This window comes from Diadema setosum, chromosome 1 (assembly GCF_964275005.1).
Source record: "Diadema setosum chromosome 1, eeDiaSeto1, whole genome shotgun sequence".
NCBI classification, from domain to species: Eukaryota; Metazoa; Echinodermata; class Echinoidea; order Diadematoida; family Diadematidae; genus Diadema; species Diadema setosum.
In genome coordinates, this window is record NC_092685.1 from 41,100,513 (window position 1) to 41,125,271 (window position 24,759).

General features: G+C 40.0%; 2 protein-coding genes across 2 annotated transcripts in view; one reads left to right on the forward strand and one right to left on the reverse strand.

Annotated features, from left to right (window-relative positions):
- Positions 1-14,035, reverse strand: part of LOC140230554 (transforming growth factor beta-3 proprotein-like) — a 47,269-nt gene extending 33,234 nt beyond the window's left edge. Inside the window, 1 exon segment of the mRNA XM_072310701.1 lies at positions 13,470-14,035. Coding sequence (XP_072166802.1) covers positions 13,470-13,851 — 382 coding nt within the window. The 5' untranslated portion in view covers positions 13,852-14,035.
- A 6,831-nt stretch (positions 14,036-20,866) lies between these two features.
- Positions 20,867-22,114, forward strand: LOC140230564 (uncharacterized). Its single transcript, XM_072310709.1, has 3 exons — positions 20,867-21,008; positions 21,261-21,595; positions 21,749-22,114. Exons 1-3 carry the CDS (start codon positions 20,876-20,878, stop codon positions 21,782-21,784), a joined length of 504 nt encoding a protein of 167 aa, XP_072166810.1. The 5' UTR covers positions 20,867-20,875; the 3' UTR covers positions 21,785-22,114.
- The last annotated feature ends 2,645 nt before the right edge of the window (positions 22,115-24,759 follow it).

Here is a 24,759-nt window from a genome sequence, read left to right on the forward strand (position 1 = left end):
TAAATAAAATAAAAAATAAAAAAATAAATAAATAAATAAATAGAATAAAGCTGTGAAAGTTTACGCCTGATTTCGCTCACTCTTATCACACAAAATACACACTTTTATTTTTTAAGAAAAAACTTTTTAGAAAACTTTTGTAGAAAAAAAGTGTACAAAATTGCGGCAATTTATTTCAATCATCACGTTCAGCATCACACATACAATGATGTTCAATCGCTGAAGGCATTGAAATAATTATAGAAATGGGCGTGGCCACTATGTGACACGATAGAAGTGTGTTGGCACTGCTTTTGCTATCAGGTAGATCTTAACTTGTTCTCTATCAGATTCTAAATCTTTCTTAGACTTTATACAATATTAACCAGATTCAGAAGGCGATGCATTCAACACTGTTGGCAATGTCCAGACTCTCCTTAATGATAAAGAATGGGGGCAATTTACAGGTTGACTTATAATCGGTGTTGGGCGTAAGTGTGGACATTGGGTGACAGTGTGTCTGTTGTAGTGTATGAATGACAGAGAGGTGCGACAGAGACTTATAATCGGTGTTGGGTGTAAGTGTGGACATTGGGTGACAGTGTGTCTGTTGGAGTGTATGAATGACAGAGAGATGCGACAGAGACTTATAATCGGTGTTGGGTTGAAGTGTGGACATTGGGTGACAGTGTGTTTGTTGGAGTGTATGAATGACAGAGAGATGCGACAGAGACTGCAATGGTGCAGAGAAATGGCAACATCATTACCAAGAGGGCCGTTTTGCTGATTATTTAAGTGAATTAAGATGCCATAAAACGGGCACCACCCAAAATAACAAGGTGAGGTTTATAGGACTACACTGTCGCGGTGCTCCCGATCGAGGCGAGCGAGGAGGGTAATATTTCATGCTAGAATATTTTAATGGGGGCAGCGATTAATGCTATTTTCATAAGGCGCACGAGGGATAGAAGTCCAAACACAAGGCTAGTACTGTGGTGATGGATGGGGCCTTGAATGGGCGAGCAATCGTGAACTCCGCTCGCCCGCTCTGTCCGTCCGGGCGCGGGGTTACAAGGGTACAACTGTAGGATGCGGGAGAGTTTTTTGATGGGGGTTGTCGCAGATGAAGAACAAGTTTACAAAATCGTTTGAAACTTGAGACACTGTAATATAATTCGTGAGTATGCAAGGTGGAAATGAAGGCCAAAATGAGGACTCTTTCCCCTACAAGACGTTATCACTATAAAGGTTGATGCAAATATTGGTGCCAACCTATAAACATGTTGTGAAAGTAACACATTTTGGGTTAATAATATTAATCTTTTATGTCCCCTCATTTCACTCAAATATGATATCATTTATCATGATTGTATCATTAAATTCTTTAACCCTTCAAAGCTGCATGGATGTATACTGTAGAAATTGTTATTAGCTATTACTTTCATCATGTCGATTGTATGGCATTGTGATGTCATAATACTGTCAACATATCACTATCTCTATCAAGTGATGTTTGAATATTGCATAAATGCTATAAGACTTCAACGAAATGACAGAGCATACGAACAGAAGTCTATTACCAGTAAGTTTGATCATGTTTATTTATCATTAGGGCCTATCTCTATCCTACTTGATGCGTTATCATCAAACGATGCCAACGTTTTTCGTGCTTTGATTTCTCACAACGTGTGTATTAATGCAATAAGACTTGAAATGAAAGGCGACAATCGAGCAAAAGTGTTCGAACTAACATTGATACAAATTTAATACAATGTCATGAACATGTCACTCTCCTGGGAAGTTTCATCCAACTCCACTTCATTAAAGCTTTATTTGGGATCACCCTAGGCTTAATCTCTTGGCTTGATTTTAAAGTGATGCTAACAGTTTTTTTTTTTTCTGTCAGTAGATAGTTGATTTTTTCCCCCTTAACATTCATTCACAATATTGTGGGAACACGGTGGCATAGTGTGGACGGTAAGCTTTGGACTTTCAAGTGGAGGTTCCGAATTCGAATCCCTCAGAGTGCATGCATGATTACTTCCTTGGGCACTTGACCAAAGTGTATATGCACTGGTATTTGGTGATGCATGGGAGATAGTAGGACTGACAGGGTTCTCTGGAAGAGCTGGAAGAACAGGGAAAACATCGAAGAGGCTACCTTTGTCTGAAAAATAATAGTAACACCATATTGTTTCTATGGTATCAATGAAAGGTGTCCAAAAGTCACAGATCCCAAAATATTCGAAGCCCACGAAAGGAGGAGTTTGTTCGAATGAGACGAGGAAGTCGTACTGGGGGTATATATAGTGAGATGGCACTGGGGCAGCTGGGAAGACCATAAAGAAATTTGTCGGTATCTCATCACCAAGAAATTTCATCTGCGGCGTGTGGATGTTGTGTCACGGCGAGGCGAGTGTCTCTGCGATATGGCGCACCCTCGGGTTAACGACCGTGGAATGGTATGCGTTTCTAGACATTGTAGCAGGCATCGGTCACGTGCTTTTACAAAGGCGACACGGAAGAATGGCATTGCATAGCATAGCATAGAACAACACAGCATAGTTTAGCGTAGCAATGCATAGCACATCTTTGCATAGCATATAGCCTTTGGCATAGCAAAGCGCAGCATGGCATAGCATGGAACAGCATAGCGTTGAAAACCATAAAGGCATTGGTTGACTGGCATGACAAATCTTATAGGACCTACAGAGGTAATAACAGGAAAGGACAATAGAGTACAGTATAGCAGTTTGTAACAATACTGTAGGTCCTATAGGCCTACTTCTTTTCCTATAATCTTTGTATGTTTTGTAGGCCTATATCTTTATTCCTTATAATGCCATTGCGTATGTTTTGTTTTTGTTTTTAGTTGTGCAATACTTTCATTAAGCTTTTGTTATTGCATTTGTAATTAACCATTGTTTGTATTTTGGGCATTAAGTTTGAATTTTTATCAGTTTTAGTGCAGCTGTATCGAACAAAAACAAAAACAAACTTTGTAACAAGACTGCCAGTTTCACTGAAGTTTAGAGTGCTTGCATTCGTATAGGCCAACTCATTACGTATAACATCAATAATGGTCGCGAAAAGGTGTACTCTGTCCTGTGACTACATTGTATTTCGAACGTTTAATATTTAACTTGTGTCCATAAGAATATGCTACAAGGAATGAATATATACATGAATCTCACACTGGCTGAGAATAAGATACCACATAGCTAGTCAGCATGGGCCGAGAGAGATAATGACGTAAGATAACATCGAAGCTGAATTTGTAAAAGGTGCTGAAAAGCATATATAGAGAAATAAAGAGAGAGATGAAGATAGAGAGATAGAGAGGGAGAGAAAGAAAAAGAAAAAAAAAAGAATGATGAAAAGGAGCATTTTGAACTTTGGAACTGAGTGCAGGCAAGATGTGAGAAGCGAGAAGCGGGTGTTTATTTTGTTTCTGTGCTGTGAATGCAAACGGTCTGGAACATGTCAAGCATCAAAGCCCAAATATATATCTATAATATATATATTTATATGCCACCTTGGATAAACAACGAGCGCCACGCGCAAGTCGTGAATACGATTCGCAGTTACAATGGACTGTCTTTCGACCGTTTGTCTCGTTCCCGGGAATACCTCCTACCAGACGTTGATGACACTCCTATTCACATACACCATGTTCAATATGGTGGAAAATGGAGACGGCTTTGTATGATTTGGTCTTTTTTTACACGCCAAGGGATGAAAAAAAGAAAAGAATCACCCTTGAGCAAACGTCTCCATAGTTTATACAATTCTGACAGAAAAATTTCCGGTGTCAAATACCGTGCTGTGAAAAACATAAAATTTTTTTTTCTGTATAAACTTCCGCTGTGTGATGAAAAGATGGTTGTTGAAAGGGCTCGGGTGTATTTTGAGGCATATCAGCTCCATTCTACAAGATAACTTTTGAATGATGGAATCATACCTCTACAGTTTTTACCCCAGAGCCATAAGAATTTGGAACACTCTCCCTGCCAAAGTAGTAACATCAGGTACTTTGATGACCTTTAGGAGTGCAGCCCTCCCTGTCATTAGACAGATGGCGCCGCCCCCTACTCTTAAGATGCTGTAATGAGAGGCACACCCGCACCGAGCACCTGCACCTGTATATAGATGCACCTGAGCTCACGTCACCACAGGCACATGCTACAGCACACCGCACGGCACAGCCCTCTCCAGGACAGCGTCTTCGCTTTTGGGAGAGTACTCATTCAAGGTTCAAGATTTATTTTGAGCATCTTCGATGATTCTTAAAGGGATTGTACAGTTTTGGTTGAGACCCAATTTCAGGTTTCTAACATTTTTTGGTGAGCTGCTGAGAAAGTCTTATGGAAATATGAAAGAGCATGTAATTCTATGAGGAATTCAATGTTTATTTGATGAAAATTGGTTTTGAAATGGCTGAGATATCCAAAAAGAGCGATTCTAATAAAGTGTGGGACCCACACTTTATTACGATCTCTTTGTTTTACTTTGTTTTTGGATGTTTCAGTCATTCCAAACCCGCTTTTCATCAAATAAACTTTGAATTCCTCTTAAAATGGTATACTCTGTACTATATCATAAGTGTTTTCTTGGTATCTCGCAAAAAGTTAAAAGCCCAATTCTCATCTCCACCAATACTGTACCATCCCTTTAATAATCGCCGCAAAAACGACAGAAATATTGTTAGGGGATCTTGTGCCCACGTTAAGAGAACAGCGGATCTTTCTACATGGAACATTCTTCTTCAAGATGATATTTGTAAAACTTCCTAACCCTGTGCAAAGACAACGGTTTCTTCTCTAAAGATAATCCTCGATGTGCATTTAAAACCATGATACTACTGTCGCCACTTGTATGCCTGGGGTCCAGGGGTGATAGACCAAGAACGGGTTTCACTTCATTCTCTACAAGGTGCCTATATGGGCTGCAAATATACGGCGGCAAATATACGGCAGTCAAATAAAACGTGACATGATTTTAGGATGGGTAATCATGAAAGTTTACCCGGCATCTTGTGGCGATGGTTCCTCTTAACCAAGGCTAAAAAGGGTGTCAAAAGATATTTAAAGCGTCAAGAGCCTGGTCCGTATCAACATCTAACCCACACTTCGAAAAGTTTGTATGTGTGTGTGTGTGTGTGTGTGCATGTGTGTGTCCGCGTGCTGTCGATTTTTCGACATTCGTCGTAAATACAGAAATTTTCAGTTACTCTGAGCATGGACCTAAGGTTGCATTAAAGTCGTGATCAAACTCAAGGTAGAAAATCAGACATAAGTCTCTGAATACTCAATTCTGATTGGCTGACACCTGACTTATGTTTGATTACATCTTTTCTATGTAATAGGGCCCTGCCTTTGTAAGTGTGAACGCCATTGGCGTAAAGTTGACACACCACATCTACCCACAGTTAGTTTGGCCAGCTTGTCATACCAGACCAATGTGCGTCACCTAATACCACGTAACCAGTGTGATAGTTTGACATGCGTTGTTTTGATTACACCATCAACCTCGATTTACACGGAATGAATGGACTTGCACGTTGGGCGACGATTCTGGCGTCTGTCTGAAACGAAACGCTTCTATCTTCTTGTGTACTGATCACTTCGTTGTGTAGACACATACAGTAATCGTATCAACATTATAGAGCATTTTGGAAGCGACCATTATGGTGTTTAATGGTTTGATATAGATTCGTCGCGACGCCATGAGGCCACTTGGTGGTGGATGGGTGCAGTCATATTGCCCCACCCAGTTGGACTGGTGGCGTCGGCAACTTCTGAGGCGAGCATCAAACATCATTATGTAAATGTGAAGACATGCGCTGGTCGCATTTAATCGGATTTGGGGTCTAGCAAGCTAATATTTGTGATGGGGTTTATCTATCTTCAGCTTGCGTTTGTGTTTCGTGTTCGTGCCAATACCAGAATTCAGAAAGAAGCGCGTGGACGGCTGTTGTACGGAGGGATGCTCAGATTGCAAGAACTGATGCAGGTGGCAAGTAAATGGCAAAAAGCTGTTGCTATGGCAACACAGCCCAAATATATAAATTTGCTATATTTTGAAAGTTATGTGACTTTAAGCCCTCAGGTAAAAACAACATAATACCCTCGTCCCTTTTATATACCCACTTACATTATCAAGAAAAGTGCCCCTTAATGACAAATACCAAGCCCGAATTTTGTATATCAACGAGATGTCGATAAGTAGGGGGGTTTGGTTATATTGTTGTTTGATATGCTGGTGAAGACCTTTACCATTTCATTTTCCTTCATGGCATGATGCTTATTTGCTGTTCTCTTGTGAAGGACTTTGAGAGTATTCCTCGCACAAACCAGCTCCCAGATTCAAGAAAAATGTTGAAGTTTGAACGTATGTCGCTCCAGCCCTGTCCTCTGTTTAGTTGTCGACATCAAAAACATTTTATTTTTCGTCTTGAAAACAGCATGCAATTTCGTCTGAAGAATATGCTACTTGAGTGGATGTGTGAAGGAGTAATCAGAAAGCGCTATACTAACTTGAATTTCTGACTACAGAAGAGAAGTGAATGATTTCATTCCCAGCGAGATGAGATCGGAAATGCATCGAGCCATTGCGGCACTTCCTTTGCCATATTTTGCCGTTTTCCTCCCAGCTTCTGGGTAACTTCATAGCAAAATAACAGACAGGTTGTTGTATTTTCTTCACTTTGTTCCTAAATTAAGACTTTCATGGAAATTCCATTTTCAGATATCGCTCGTATAGTTTGTCACACATTGGAGTAAAAGATCATTATTTCCTTTACACAGCCGCGCCCTTCTCTCTACCGCAAAGGGGGAAAAGGAAAAAAAGAGGTGTAAAAAAAGGACAAACAACTGCAATACCTTTTAAAAACAAACACAAACGCCCCCCCCCCCAAAAAAAAAAAAAAAGAAAAAAAAAAGATGCGGCAACGTCGAGTGTAAGTTTGTGGCATGGAATATAGCAGTCAAAATACGTAATGAAAACGATTTGTATAACGGAGACTGTGCGGCTTGGCCGACAGTAACCCCGATTCTCGGAGTGTCGCTATGTGCTTAATTACGCAATTATCTCAGTCCCGTTCTATGATATTGCGACGTTGAGGGTATGGTTACGAGATGGCAATTCGATGTTTAGAAAAAAACAACAACAACAAATGACGTTGTCCATAGTCCACAAATGGTCACTCAAAGATTACATATCGAGACAACCCAAACTACAGATATGCTCGACTGAGGGGGGGGGGGGGGGGGGGGTGGTCCAGAATGCGAGTTAGATATAGGCCTATGTATTTGCCGTTTGCAAACGGCTATCTTGGTGGAAAACAAACTGCTCAGCCATTTTGAAACAAACCAAATTTGCCAAGTTATTGTAGGGTATTGTTTTGTTCGGGTGATGGGGGGGGGGGAGATTCAGATTCGAGACACCAAAAATCAGCAACAGATCTTATTTCTGATGGGGGAAAAAACCATGATTTTCCATGGTGTCACGATAACTCGTTCTGTATACTGCAACTGAGTGCTAATCAAGACGATTTTGTTTATTCTACTTTTTTGTTGTAAATTGCTTGATAACTTCTCCGGAAAGAAGTAATTTCATTGGTAATCTTTATCGAGGCTTTCAGTACCGAGTTTTAATTAGCAGCCTGCTTCGTTTGTACTCTCTATGTGCTCGCAAAAACGTTAACCTCACAGTATTCTATATACATGAGTTTTTCCCTCAAAAAAAAAAAATGATTTGCGAATTCTTCATTTGGTGGCTGTATACTTCTCTGTCCGTGTTGTTTGTTTTGGTTGCTTTAATATCTACTGTGTGTACCATTTGAAACTCGAGCAATAATTTTGACCTAGGTACCACCCTTGGATATCACATGACAGAGGTTTTTTTCGGGTGACAGAGGTTTTTTTTTTTTCCGGGCGCCATTTCTTCGGTGCGATACCACCGCAGGTGCCATCCGGGTTATTCCACGGTCTCCGTGCACGTGCCGTTTATAACACGGAGTCAGACAGAGCGTTTTGCTTATACTGCGAGAGACACGAACGTCTGCATGGATTCACCCCCGCTTTGTGGGTTCAATGACCTGTTCTTCATCGCTATGATAACGTGGTAGGCAATATATATATATTTTTATCACAAGGAGAGCTCTACCCCTTTTCCTAACAAAAGGAAACATAGTTTTCGAAAGAAGTTATATAAAATGCGTATTTTCTCCCTATTACTTCATCCCTTCATAGTATGACACGAGAATCACAATCCAAGACTTCAGGAAAAGATCATAAAATTCACTGTAAAAAAAAAAAGATAATGAACGCCGATAAGGTTTCGGGGATAATCGAAATTCTCAGGGGTCCAGTTATCATGCTGTTTCAAGGCCTACCTCATTTGAAATTTGTTGTTAATTTCGTGGAATGTCCTAATGAGAGACAATTGGTTGAAGGTAGGTCAAATAAAAGGCAGTCAATAGTATTCATTGGACAAAATTGCAGAAATAAACATTAGACCGCACGGACGCGCAATTACGCGGGCGAAACATGCAGCATCAGCATCATCAACCATGCAGTCCGGCGATTAGAATGTCGTTAACATTAAACAGAAATTGCAGTTTATGAAGGGACATCGTTTAGAAGTCGTTTTGAGTCATAGCAGACAACTTAAACTCAATGGTTTTCAAAAGTGCCGACCTATCAATAAGGAACTACCCTGATGTAAAAATGCATGCAAACAGATTTTAACATAATGTTACCAATTTGAGAAGAAGCTGGTGGCACTCAGGAACACACACGTCATTTCTGTGACACTGGGATAATCGAGCCACATCACCAGGATCGTTTAGGAGGAAAACAGCAAGAGCTGACTGTATTCCTCGAGCACCATATTGTGTGCACCTGTTCTCTAGAACCAATTCATGATACGCGAATTTGCATACATGCATATTCATAACATACACGAATTTCACATGATTTTGTAATTCTCCATCGGTTACGGAAATAGAACATCGAATGTGACGTATAACTGGTAGGGTTTTCCTTTCCGCCTTGTTTGTTTGTATGTATGTATGTTTGTTTGTTTGTATGTTTGCCTTGCAAGTTTTTTTCTGATCTTACCCTGATGTTGTGGCTGCTCTTGAAGTTTACGACTCGGGTCTGTAGTGATAACGCCACGATATATAACAGAAACGTACCGCTTTATTCAGAAATGAGCGATATTATTTTGGACGTCTGGCAGCTGCTACATACGAAATAACATTATTCCTCGGGGTGTGATTACTGCAGGTCGAATTCTTTCGTAGTCCATCACGTATAACGACAAACAATGCTGTGGTCTGACGTATACCTTCTGTGATGGCGACACCCTTATCGATGAGGACTCGCATTAACTTTACTCTTCTTATTACTCATTAATATCTGGTATCTTGCTTTCAAATTTCATCATCTTATCTCTTGGTATCTTCGTAAAGTGCACTTCGATATTGTACATCTATTTTTCTTCTTCTTTTTTTTTGCGCATTGACTATAATTTTTCCACAGACTTCGTAGCGTTTTAGAGTGGTCAAAGTACCACCACGTTGCTTTGTATTGAAAGTGGAAGGTATTATATGCATAATGGAGGAAAGCAAAATCTTCGTTCAAGACTAACATTTTGCAAGAAATCCGATTGGCCATGTAGTATTAGTAATATATTTCTTTTTACAGGTTAAAGGGATAGCATAGTTTTGAATGACATGGGGAATTCAGATCTTAAGTTTTTGCAAGATGATTAGAAACCACTTATGATATATGAAAGAGAATAGGCAATTCTAAAGGGATTTCAAGTGTTATTTGATGGAAATTGGTTTTGAAATGCCCGAGATATTCAAAAGCAAAGTCAAATAAAGTGACTAAAATAAAAGATGGGTCAAACCTTTTATTAGAACCGCTTTGTTTTTTGGATATTTCAGCCATTTCAAATCCAATTTTAATCAAATACACTTTGAATTCCTCTTAGAAGTGTACTATGTTCTTTCATATTCTATAGGAGGTTTCTCATCATCTCACACACGCACAAAAAAAAAAGTTGGAAACCTGAAGCTCAATTTCAACCAAAACTACACCATCCCTTTAACTTTAACCCTGTTGTAACCATCAGCCAAACGCTGCAAAGAGATACCGGGAGCAATTTAAAGCACAAGTATTGTAAAGGTTAAACAGTAATGATCTTCTCAGTGCCTAGTTGTAAAAAAACAAGAGCGCATTTTAAACCATTAATGACGTGTTAAAGTCTACTTGGGTCTTTCCCTACGATATACCCCCCCCCCCCTCATTCATACTGCGCAAAGGGATGGGATCCCGTTGATGATAAATCCCATGGAAGAGATGGACAGCATGCATGTAAGGGAAATCTGTAGCCCTGAGACTGAATGACGAGCGGTCAGTCATGCAAGTTACTGTAGGAAGAGGGAAGGGGGTTCATAATGGCCCATTAGTACCGCTCTTAGGTCCAAAACTTTAGACGCTTCTCAACACTGTTTACAAAACAGGTCCAGTTCAATGAACGAGATAATGTACTTCTCTCTTTCTATCTATCTCTCTCCGTCCTCGTTAAAACGTGTGGAGACTGTTTGGCCACGATATACAATGAAGGAAAGAAAAAAAAAACAGGCAAGTACAAGTGTTTTCATCTCGTCTTTGTGAACGGTGATTTGACAAGGTATACACACGCGCAATGTGTATCAATCGATTTTTCGGTGCTCCGCTTCTTTTATGCTTGTGAGACATAGCACGAGGATGTTTTTTGTGTTTGCGCTCGGCTCGATGTATTGATACCTGTCGGGGGTTTGCCTTGTCAAACTTGGACCCTGTCTTTTCATTCACTCCCTGCTCTCTTTGGACTTACTTCATTAACTTCATTAATCACCCATTCAAGCCCAATGGGATTACGGATTTTTGTCTGATCACGCGACAATGACGAGTAATCAAAATTAAAAGCCACTTAACTCCATCCCCTCTTTCGTCCGCCTATCCTTTTCTTCTTTTTCAAAAGCAAGCGAGAGGGGCGGGGAAAGTAATGATAAAAGGTTGTTGGTCGAAATGGTTAGATTCAAAATCGGGTATTGACACTGGATACACACAGTCAAGATCAGCCAGTCCTCTTCTTCATGTAATGAATAACAGAATGTGTATAGTCATCAAGCTCAAGACGTAAAGATTATACATTGTATTTATAGTATTACAACATTGGCAACACCTTTCTCATTAGTATGGTTCCAATCTTTCACACTGGTTAAAATAACGTCGTAGTTGAGTATTGCTGTCCTGAGGGAAAACGTTCAGTTTTGCTGGATGGCGATGATCTGTTATTGTAGAGCTGATTCTAAGTTCAAAACACAATGTAGACCCTATAGGGAAAATCTCGATGACTTGATTTTTGTTTAATTTCTGTTTGTGAAGGAGGCATCAACGAAATATATAATTTAACGTATTTTTGACAAAACTTTGATTTTCTCGTGATTCAAGCGACAAGAGAGAATAGTCTCTCCAATGTCCTTCTTGTTTTTTGCACTATTCACTATAGTATCAGTTGGATCATATCTCTCAATATAATAATCATAAATTCTCAAACATTTACCTACATACTAGTATTTCGAAAATCGAGGACAATACCTCAATTTACTAATCTAGTATTTCAGTTTGAAAACCCATCTGCTCCGCAAACTGCACGAATTTATGATATTCATAATCATCTGATAACATTAGCATGTAGTGAAGAACTGAAAAAACCGCAGAGAAATTGAAAAGAGTGCAATCCCTCATGTCCTTGTACCGCGGGAAGTTCTACGCTTTGAAAGGAGTGAAGTATAGTAAATATACGATGTGTTGCGCACAAAATACGTAACCTACGACCACTTTAAATTAGAACACAATTATCGATAAGAATCATAATAGAATTGAATAGTAATATCGATTCGAACTTGATTTAATCAAGACGTTTCGTTTAGTTTCTGGATAAGTCTTGTCATGACTATTAAATCTATTCTTTAATACTTTTATCAACGCTACAATTTGGAGGAAATTGTGTTACGGTTTTCCGTCCATTTCCACGTTCTCTAAAACTATTGTGGCACGTGCAGCGCAGTTGATAATATTGGGATTACTTTAAAGTGTTTCAGACGACAGAGATTACATCAATAACATCGTGGAAGAAGCTGGGAATGGCGGAAATACGTCACATGCACGTGAGGCCGACAAAACACTTTTCCTTCCAGACTACACTCTGGTATAACCTTGACCTACAAAAGAAAAAAAAAAAGAGTCATGCAGTAGAAACTCAACGACAAAGTTTGTTTTCACGAGGTTCCTATAAGACATATACACTCATAACACATGATTTTGGTCTGCCCATCTGCGGTAAGTTGTTCTCTTGTTGTTTCCATCGAAGACATCACGCTTCCGTTGTTGGCTGCATGATGCTCATGTACTCGTACGAACTATGTTTATCTAAATTTAGACGACAAACATACACCGAAAGCCACAGAAACAAAACGTTATACCGTAATCCTCCGCATGCGTGTTAGCGACCGTGTATGACAGCGTGATGGTTTGAAAGAAGCTCGCCGGCTTGCCAGCATTCGGCACATGAATTGCAGTTAACTCTCTCGAAACCGATTTAAATATAGTGATGTATGTTATGCCATCGGCATCTTGCGACATATCGTCGCAGGTGGACTTGACAGAGGCAATGATTGGCACATGGCCTAAGTCAGGTACACACGCACACACACACACACACACACACACACGCAAAGCCATCGAATCACTGGCACACAACGCATCACTGGAAATCCATTTATAGTATTGTTATTGATGCAGCCTTTGTTTTGTGGGGAATGTCCGGGTCCTTTTTTGTCATTTTTATATCCGGATACCTAGAATTACCAAACTATATGCCCACACTGTGTAACATAATGATATGGGCACTCGCTGTCCTTGATCTATAAATACCAATCGCAAACATAATATAGGCCTACTATTTCAGGAAACTCTACAACATACAATTATCCATTCACGTGGACGGGTTTCGAGAATATAAAATATACCAAGTAGTATATTCTCTATATGGGATGTATGGATATGACGTTGTTATTGTACATAATATCATACATACTCTTCATCGTCACCCAGGAAATTAACTAAATAAATCTCTCTTAAAACAAAACGCACTGAAGACACTGTTTCACATTTTTTAAAAAGTAATACATACTAGTATGCATTTTGAGGAATGTCGCTATTTCTACAGTAGGCCTACCCACGTGGGTATATACAAAAAGAAACATGGACAGGCATAATTAACAACGTACACGACTGTATTTCACTGTGTTTTGATATTACAGTGGTGTACAAAAGGTTGGTATAAGGTGTACCTACGTTAAATACATTGAAAAGCTTATTATTGCGGGATATTAATGAGATGGAACTGGAGTCGAGATGGTGTCTTACCTTTTGAAGGATGTCCTTTGATGAGGTCACAAAGGATTGGCACTTGGGCGAAATAGTTATCGCTGGCACCGGTTACCGTGCTACACTGTTCCCTCTCCCGTTCGTACTTGGCTTCCAGCAGCTCGACGGTGTGATTAAATAGATCCATTACTTCCTTGGGCACGACTTCGGGCCCGTCGTCGGTCGGTGGTTCGGTGAGTCCCAGCTTGCTGAGGATTTGTCCCTTGATCGCGGCGATTCGCCGCGTCTCGTATTCCTCCAGATCGAACTTGCACTGCCCGCCCGCCCCTAGCCCGGCGATTGTCAGTAGGAGTATCGTAAGCCCCAGCCACGATGTGGAGAGGCAATGAGAAGACGCACTGTTACTCCCGGGTGAAATCATGGTCCTTAGTATTCTCGATCAACGCTCTACAAATAACAGAAACCTTCAAGATACGTTAACTAACCCGATGAGGAAAGAGGGAAGATGCCTGTGTTAAATATCCACAATCTTTGGATGGAAACGAGCCTCAAATAAAAGGTTTTCGCAAAGCACTTAAATCAATTTGGAATGTTGTAATAATTAATCTTTTGTGGATTAGTCGATAGAGAACTAAATATTAGCAGGTAAAATTTGGCGATTATCAACCACGTGACACACTTGTAACAGTGAATGTTGTGATGCTGAACATCTTGCGCTGATACATCACCAAAAAGGCGAGAGTAAGTCCAAATCTTGTCCAAACGAGAATTCGGAGATGAAAAGAAAGACCGATTTTGTTTTGCCCGGGAGATTTTGTCGTATGACTCTTGATACAATCTTAGGATCTAGGAAATGCAAACAACAGAAACTAGCAGACAGTAGGCCAAGTTACAAGCACAGCTCCTCAATGGAGTCCTTTCCTGCTCAGCTGTCACGCCTTGGATGGGTTTGTTAGCCTGCTACTAGTGAGTTGCCATCAGCACGAGCTACGCATTTATATACCAGTTCCGCGAATTACCGGTGTGGGTAGGTAGCCCGCGTCCTCGTGCCAGACACCGATGTCTGACCATGAGAGCACTTGTCTTGTCGTCTGCTACGTCAAAGCAGGGTGCAAACTCCAATCAGGGATTTTTTTTTTCTTTCTCTCTCTCCCTTTCTCTCTCCGCCATTGGCTTCACTCGCGATGGGTCTCCAAGCATGGCGGTACAAAATACATACACATGAGCATTGTCGGTGTATATTGTGTGTGCGTGTGTGTGTGTAACCAGGAGGTACAGTCGGACAGCTGCCAACACTAAATACACATACTTTTTTTCTCTCTCTCTTCGTTTCTCTCTCTCTCTCCTTTGGCCCGAAGTTCACCTTACCCGTCTGTCCGTGTGAACACACAGCCAACCGGAACGATGTTGCGTAGAAGCTCGGCGTTCATTGGTTGAAGGGCAAGAGGAAAAGTCACTGGCAAATTATGACGTCACACGCGAAAAGTTTTCGACCAGCTCACTTTCCTGTGAGGGGGTATCCCTGCGTTGGCGGGATAGAAAACTTTAAATCAGTATTCATTTATTACGTCTGAATTCATCCACCTGCACCACGTATCCGTCGTTCTCTGTAAGTCTGGAAAACATTCGCCCTCTAGGACACAGACAGGCTAAATTTCTTTGAATTTCGATGGCAATACGACGAAAGATTTCCTTCCCATTTGACGACGGGGAGGGGAGTCATTCTAAAATTCTATACTCAAATCATTTGCTTGCATATTGTAATGATGATCTTGTTACATGCATCATCATCTAACCTTCACTCTTGAATATGTCACTAACAGGTGGAAATGTGTACTTTTCGAGAAAAATTATATTTTGTCGAATTTTCAACTTATTTTCTTCACATCGTTCCTCATAAGTTGTCACAAACAAGCAGTCTTCTCATCCGACGATGGCGGTACTGAATTATTTTAAAAATCGATAACTTTTGAACGGATTGACAGATTTTCATCAAACTTTCACTGATGTGTTCTGTCATTGTTGCATTCGCTCAATCCACATGTAAGTCTATATTTGGGTTTAATTACCCTTTAACACGATGGCAATGACTTGTGATACTCCGATATCTTTACGAAATATCAACAGCCGACCGTCTTCTATCGCTCTTGTCGTTGCGAGACTCCCCGAAGCAACTGGCAAGAAGCGGTTCTCTCTGGCATTGCATTTGGCTATGAGCAAACTGATGCTGTATCTCTAATGTGTCGAACATGTTAGAGTATAGGATGATCGGAGGAATGCTTCCCTTCGCCAATTTCCTTCCTTTAAAAAAAAAAAAAAAAAAAAAAAAAAAGCTGCTGTCATGTTATTACGTTCAAACTAATCATCTTGATGAAACTGCACACAGGAAACCTACACGATGTCATCACGAATTCCTTCCTCTGCAAACTTTGGGTTTTTTTGTTTCCTTCTAGATTTCCGCCATACTCTTCCGTAAAAATTGCATCATCAGCAATGATATCGTAAGAACATTACACGTATCACTTGGCATACGTCAATCTTGCGAACTCAAACGCCATGAAAAGTGTATACTGGTTTTCTTATTTTAGTTCCTTTTTTAAGTTCTTATATGTTAGGTTTTTTTCTTGGGGCCTAAGATGAATTTATACTTTACTCTTACTCAATCACAACACGTCCAGGAAACTTGGTTTCTCATGAAAATTTTATGCTAAATGAACATACTAATGTTTAGCTGTCATCTTCTCTCTTACGGTGCCATGAGTGTGCGCAAAAATGATCGTTAACGTTATATTCTTCAGACGAGCATAGAGATGAACGTAATCCTCAACAAAGTAAATTGCCTCATACCTTATAATATCACGAGAAGGTTCAATTCTGGCACGTCAGAAGGAGAGGGGTGTAGATGAACATGTTAGGAACATGTTAGGAACTTCGAAGATGATATTTTTTTTTTCTCTCTCTAATTCTCTTTCTGTCTCAATTGCCGAATGGAGATTGGGTAGTGTCTTGTAAATCATATTACAGTGCAAAATGTGACATGCGGAAACTCTTTAAAGAAATCAAAGTGAACCCGTCGCACGGAATGAATCTTGCTGGCGACAATGCAGCGAGGGGGCGCTACACAGGAATCCGATGTGGGCAGGGCAATCCGAACTTTTTTTTTCACATCAAGAACATTGAATTACTATTTGGTCGGTTTACCGCTTCGTTCGGTTTCCTGTCAGGATACTCTAAACATTTTTTGTCAATTTATTTGGAGTAGTTTTCTTCTCCCTTCTCCCCCATCCAAATGCACTTGTCAAGAAAATCACACCTTTTCCGGTGGTTCACCATTTTCATAATTTCCGGGCAGGAAGTCTCGAACGAACTCTTCTTCCGAGTTTTGGTTAATGGATAAACAAATATGGAGTTGTGGAGTGTCGACTACTTAATCAATCATGTTAATGTAGCATGACAGATTTCCATTCCTTTTAAGACAATGTACCGATATGCTGGAAGGCTGGAATGTGCTGTTCTGTTGACAGACTCACACGTTGTGTAGGCCTTTATACGACTGGGAAATCATGTATTATAATGATTCTTGTATTAAGTCCGGCATGCATTGCCACAGTTTGTGTGTGTGTGTGTGTGTGTGTGTGTGTGTGTGTGTGTGTGTGTGTGTGTGTTTGTTTTTCCAAGGATTTTAGAGTTTTGAAGTGTTTTACATATACGACATTCATATAAAAAGGAGAGTATTTTTTTCTTGTTTGTGATGCTACCACCATCTTCAAATTTTGCCTATATAATTATCTCTGACTATCGACGACTTGTGACAGCCACTATAATTTGCGACAGACACAATCATACACACTGCTATGACGTAGCATGACGTTACAATGACACGAAGGACATTCGATCATCCAGGATGCATGCTTCCAAAGTTTATCGTACTGGAACTTTTAGTTCTCTGCCGGAGATGCTATTTTTGAATTAAGGTTGCCGCCTCCGTCGAACCGCCACGAAATTTCCTCGTAATCGTATCCAACTTCAGCTTTAGACTGGAGATTCATTATAATTCGAGGTCGGCCCATAATTACATTGCTAGAGATCTTGAGGATTGCTAATTGGAATTCCTTTCAGCCAGATTCATCACATGGATTATATACATGTCCATGACCCATTAAAGAATAAAAATATTGATGATCTTTACTATAATAATACTTATAAGGTCCTATTAATAATATTATTATGATCATCATCATCATCATTAGGCCTATCATTGTTATATATCATTATAGTTACAATAATTCTCATTATAAATCAGTAAACTGTTTGAAATTTACCGAGATTCAAAATGTTTGCATTTTCATTCCCCCCACACTTTTTTTTTTTTTTTTGCTTTTTTTCTTAGAAGTTAACAGGGAACTTTTGGTAAAGACGTATAGTGAAATAAACTCTGAGCAAGGTATAATACAGGCTACATGCTTGTCTTTCTCGTTTAGATGTGAGATGATGTACCAACGTTATTGTATAACATTAGTTGCAGTATACAACACAAAAAGTTAGGCGAAGAATTCGAGCCACAGTGTGGAGAGTCCGACAAAATAGCAAAGACATAATGCTTCTATACATGCACAACCCACCAACTGCTAACAACTCATACAAGGTGTTCACCAGCATACCTGTCTGCCCGAATAATCATCAGTAGCAAATGCTGTGAATGTAACTCAAATGAACCGTCACAAACGTTCCCAGTTCAACCAGGGATGGGGCTAAACAGTCTCGTCACAGGAAGTAATAGTTTTGCCATCATACTTCTTCCGGGACCAATACCGGCAAGTCGCGACATTACGTCCGAGCTGCATATGGCGTGGTGTGATAGTATCATCCCGATTGCTTACAATTCATTTCGTTGTTGTTGTTGTCTTCCATTTCCCCCCTCAACTTTGGTTCCGTAATAGATTCCAGCTTCCGACACTCATAAATTCATGACAGCCAATCGAGACAGAGGGGAAAAGAACCTGCGTTGGGAACAAAACAAAACAAAACGAAAAATGCAATCGACAAGTGAGCACTTCCTTTTTGGCACAAAACTCGTCTCATTCAATGTCATTATATATTATTCCCACGGTACGAAATTCAGACAATAACTGAAGCGCTCTGGTGAGAGAGTGAGGGCGGGAAAACTATGCGCGACATGAAGTGTGCACTTTCCGTGTTGCGTTTCCGCGATTTGTTTTCCCTCATGGCACGGGTAAAGACTTGGATGGGTGCAAATGACGGGTGGGCATAAATTTTTTCTCACTCCTAGTTACCCCATAATTTCCGATCTGCAAACTGCCATGCATTTTCTGATAAAATAAATCAACAAAAACTGTATTCCATGCCAATATATACGACAGACATTCTTTAAAATGTAGTAAACTCTTAGCTACGCAGATAGCTCCTTTCGATGGGGTAATGCTCGTTGATTATTCCGAAGGTTAAATCGTTAATCCGAAAATGAAAAGATGGTGCACACTAACGACCCTTCGGAATTACCGCATTTCACTTTCGGATTAACGAAACTTCAGAATAACGAACCTTCTGAACAATCATCCTTACTTAATTGTTAGGAAAAACCTTCGGAATTACGAACTGTAACCCTTATCCTGATGGCTTTGTCAATACAATGTGTAAGTATAGATCGAAGCAGTCGCTAAACTATTTGCTGTGAGGGGGAGGGGCTGGTGGGAGTTATTAATGAGAAATGAGTGTGTCCTGCGGTAGAAGATGATGATTACACTATGATAGGTGGGTGAAAAATGAGCGACGTGGGAGACGTGAGGGGATAACCAATGTCCTTTCTCTCTAATTTATGTACTTCATTTCATTTCCTGCCACTTTTCGATATGAAAAACCCCAATCAAAACAATATAGGTGTCTATAACTCTTTATACATATCAGCCACGAGCAAAATGAGCTCAAAACAACGTGGGGGATCATACTTGATTTCAAGTAATAAGAACTTCCTCCTGGATCGTTCGAACAATAGACTTATAATTCAGTGAATTAATTCAATCACGAGCATTTAACACCCCAATTAAAGTTTGATACCAAAACTAGGGTTAAATAGGGACCTTCAAGATCTTTTGTTTTTAATTTAACCTGATTGATAAGAATAAGTGATAAGAAAGACTCTTCTGCGCGAAATCACCATCTCTATTCCAGTATTGGAAAAATATCACCCCAACCTGCAGAAAAACTTTGTTTAAACAATCTTAAATGATGCATGGAAGCTCTGGAAGCTGTTCTGATAATCGAATTATGTAGCTTATTAGATTAATTCAAATATATTGCTTAATATTGCGCTACAGGAGAGGACTGGAACCCGTCTTCAAGAAGACATTTTATCTTATTGATTGTTTATTCACTTTATTACAACATGTTTATGTTCATATTTAGATAATTCAAAACCATTAACACATTTATTTCATCTTAATCCCATTGTTTATAATACTTTATAGGCCCTATTCTAATACGGTACACATCTATGCATGCACACCATGGCAACGGTACTCACTGGCAACGAAAGTGATTTGTAGCTCCTGATACGCTTAGAGACTACGCGAAGTGTGAACTACGTCACAATCCCGAAATGTGTATTTCTGAGGTGCTCTCTAGGTCTTTCCCGAAAAAAGAAAAGGAACTATTAGTCTTAAGGAAAATAATCAAATAATGACTTCAACATTTACTTAATATTCAGCATGAGGATTAGAAAGCATACAGATTTTGATAAACCCTATTTTGGAGGAAAAGGCAGAAACGAGCCTATCAGGTATCATTGTTTCGTCACACAAGCGCGTAGTGCGCGTTTACATCTCGCGCTATAAATGGAGCACCGTTGCAATGTAAACATTAGTCTATCGATTTTCGTGCGACTTCTCATGTAGGACTTTCCTAGCGTGCTTTTGCCTTTCGGTAAAACTAGTTCTATCGACAGTTTTGCATTTCGAATCTTCGAAATGGGTTGTCAACTATCAAAGACTGCCCTATTTCCATCACCATCTGGACATCGAGATGGCAAACAACAACGACGACGAAGACGTCGTCTGTGGTCGGGGCGTTTGCCATTCACCAATCGAAATATGGTAGGTCTAGCATATTTGGGGGTATTTGACTTATGAAATTATTAACGACAAAAAAAAAAAATACAAACTACGCGTATATCGACAAGTAAAGTCAATTCGAGGAATATGAACAATACATGTGATTTCCCTTTGGTTTCAATATTTTCTCTCGTTTCTCAGGTGAAACCGATTCATCTCATTCAGGATGAATCTGAAGCCATTATGACGTCACCATCTAACGTGCCTCAACCACGCGCATCCCCCTCATCACCATCCCCCGTGATCCCCGTGCTCTTGGGCAGCTTCACCAAGCCTGCTGCGCATATCTGTGAGTGGGTTGAGAGTGTGGATGCACGGATGAAGGAGTTCTCGAGGGTCGGAGGATGTTCTTCCGTTGGCCTTACTGGACGTGCCGGCACCGTTGAGAAGAAGTACTCCCAGAGGGATGTAGACATTGCCATTGAGCGAATCTTGACCCATGTTTCAACAGGTAAATGGTCATTTTCCAAGGAGATTAAACTTTGATGTATGACAATGTCAGTCTCACAGATAAATACAGTTTCGCTCATGTTGCTCAAACAATTGGGAGAAAGGTGTTTAGTGTCTAATGAATACTTTCAAAGTAAAGATATTGTACAATGATAAGGTACAGGTCCTTGGCAAGAGCTATACTTGGAGTATATTCCTTGGTATTTGATATTTGATTTGAACATTCTTAAACTGATTCTTTTGTTGTTGGCAGACGTGTTGACATTTGACCACTCAGGAACCGGTGTCACCACTACTTACCGAACAAACCCCATCCCTGACATTCCTGGTACCGTGGTCAGCCCTGTCGATGATGTACATCCACCTATCGAGCCATTCTACCCTTCTCGCGTCAGGACAACTGGACCTCCACCCAAACCCAGAGTCCGATGGCGTTCTTTCCACTGTCCAGAGAAGGTCGGGGATATGGCGAAAAACTATGGCCCTACTTCCGTCCTAAGAAATGGAGGATGCCAGACGCAGAATATGCATTGCGACGTGATGAAGTTCACCGCCAAACAAACAAGGCAGGCTCAGGAACACAAAAAGGTGAGATGACATTTACTTCAGACATATGGAATCGATTGTCTTTGCTGAATATTTTCGAATTTAAGTATAGGCCTACCTATATTATGAAAACCAGTATGACATACATTGTACTTGTGTAACCATGTCTTCGTTTGCTCTCTTTGCCATGTACAGGGGGAAAGATGGGCGACCAGGAGAAAACCCTTTTGAAACAAGATTCAAAAGGATGGAGTGTCGCCCTTAGCCGTCCCTGAGATTGAAAGATGTCGGAGAGAGTTAAGAAAACGATTCTGCGTAGAGGATAGAGCCTACGAGAACAGAACCTGAGGCGATGAGCTGTAGCAGACTGGGAAGATTTGAAGGCACAGAACACTCCTGGTCTTTGATGGCGATGTCAGTGCTGTGAGGCAGGACACTATATAGGGCCTAAGATGAGAAAGAGAATGGATTGCACACGCGCTATTAGAAAGACTAAAAAAAAAGAAGAAAATTTGATGAAAAGGGAACAGGAACTGATTGAAGATGACCGATGAAAAGAAGGGCAAGAGAAATATATATACATATATATATATATATATATATATATATATATATATTTCGTGCGCTCCTCAGCTCTTTGAGGACACTGGTCTTGGATGGAGATGACAGTGCTATGAGGCAGGATACATAGGTCCTACGAATAGAAAGAAAATGGATCGCACACATGCATTGAGAAGAAAGGAGGAAGACAATTACATTGAAGAAAAGGGAACAAGAACTTGAAGATCGTCTACGGAAAGATCCTGAAGGGCAAGGGCCGAAAAAAGTTATGCGAGAATTTTCGTGCGCTCCTGAACTCCTTTAAGAACGTCTGTCACATGCAAATGAGAGTAGACTATAAAGAAAGCTACAAAGTGGTTGGGAGATGCAATAAACTTGAATCAAATTCTTATGCAGAGACGATTCAAACATCTTTGTTTTGTTGTCACAAAAATCGTGCATCAACTGCTGAAGATAATGTATGATTTTTATTCTGAAGCCAAACTCTCATTTCCATTCCTCTCTATCTCTCTCTCTCTCTCTCTCTCTCGTTCTGTGTGTGTGTGTGTGTGTGTTTTACAAGTCGGTGTAGTCATGTTTTTGTTTGTGTTGTGTGTGTAATTAAGTCGCTGTGTGTAATGTTTTTTTAACATATACTTTCCTAGAATAAATCATTTCAACAGATTACAAAGTTCACATGAAGATTGACAAACACACAAAAACACACCTACAAACACGCGCACACACAAACACACCATTTTTTGTTTCTTTCTCTCTCCCTCCCGCTTTCTCATACAAGCTCTCCCACAATCCAACTTGTTTACAAAGTGGTCGCACATTTGAATATTGTGCAAGAAATAGCTACTGCCATGGCAAATTTATTTACCAAATAATATTCTACTGATTTTATACAAAAACTAGAAATATCGCTAAGACAGCTGGTGTGCCTCCGCCATAATGCACGGTTCTCCTAATAGGTCTACAGTACGTCTTGACAATGTGTGATGACAGTTTCACATAATTGGCAAAATATCAAAATGAAATGTTTGTCACAAATACGTTGATAGTTCCTTGCTTGCTTAATTGGATAAATGGCTGTTTTGTCTAAGACAGCAGGTATTTGGGGAATTTGGGATTTGCGGATATTTACTTGACTTTTGACCCTTTCATAAATTTACGCATTTACTCATTTTCAAGGTATATAGAAAAGGGTAATTTCAATATCAAAGAAAAAATTCTAGTATTTTAAACTGGCCTTTGAACTTTGACCCTATGGCGCTAAAATTCCTTATCGAAAGAGAAACACCTACAGGCAGTGCATGCATAGATATGTACAAAGTTTAGTGATAAGACTGTATCTTAAGCCACTTCCGAGATGTAGAGCAAGAAGTAAAATTTAGCACTTTCACTTGACCATTGACTTTTTGACCTTTGATCTTTTGGGGGAAAAAAATCTTCCCAGAGAATCTCTATTTGGTAATACATGGATACACTCTGTTTCACGAAAGGTCCTGCAGACATTGCATAAATATGAGGGAAATAGAAAAAATTCGAGGAGTTGACCTTGACCTTTTGACCTCTGACCCCAAATTCCCGAGATAATCACTGCTAGTCATTACATGCATATGTACTAGGTTACATGAAAATACCTTGAACCATTTCCGAGATTTGGAGAAAAAAGTGAAATTTAAACATTTTCACTTCACCTTTGAACTTTGACCTCATGACTCAAAACTCTCTCTAGATAATCTTTATTGGGTAGTACATGTGTACATGTATACACTAAGGTTTAAGAAAATTTACCCTCATATAGGCCCTACATGTACATTGGGGAAATAGTGAAATTTTGAGCATTTGACCTGAGCATGTGCGCCCAAAATTTGATCGACACACCCCCCATTATACACATATTACAAGTTTCATTACGATACCTCAAACGGTTTTTCAGTTCACTGTCCACAAAATTTATTACGGACGGACGGACGGACGGACAACCCGAAAACATAATGCCTGCGGCCACACTTCGTGGAGGAGGCGTAAAAGAAAAAACAATCACCTGAAAACTGAAACAGGAAGATACAGATTACATGAGAACAGCAAAATGCATCATCTTCCATTGAATTGCTGAGGTCATGATAACATTACCCCCCCCCCCCAAAAAAAAAACAAAAACAAAAACAAAAACAAAAAACAACAACAACAATCGGTCTCTAGCGGTTTTAACTTTTTGCTCTTCATTGTTATTTCATTTTGTAACGGATGGTACACACACAAAAAAAAAAAAACAATCGGTCTCTAGCGGTTTTAACTTTTTGCTCTTCATTGTTATTTCATTTTGTAACGGATGGTACAAGAATTGACCCAATGCCTACGCCTTTAAGTCCCTGTCACACTTTGCCGGATAGGCCCACCGTACAAAAAACGAGCGATATTTTGCTCATCCGTTGTTCAAATCGCCAATCCGGTGGACAAAGTGCAAAGTTTCCGTTTTAGAGGAGCGTATGTGCACGGTATAGGGGCCGAATCAAACGAAGAAACAACGAACATGGGGCGATTGTGTAGAGGACAGTGAAACGTGCGCAAACGAATGAGAAACGAATATGAACTGCTTGCCCACAGGACAAAACGCACGAGGAACAAATAGGTGACGCATGAGACGTACATCG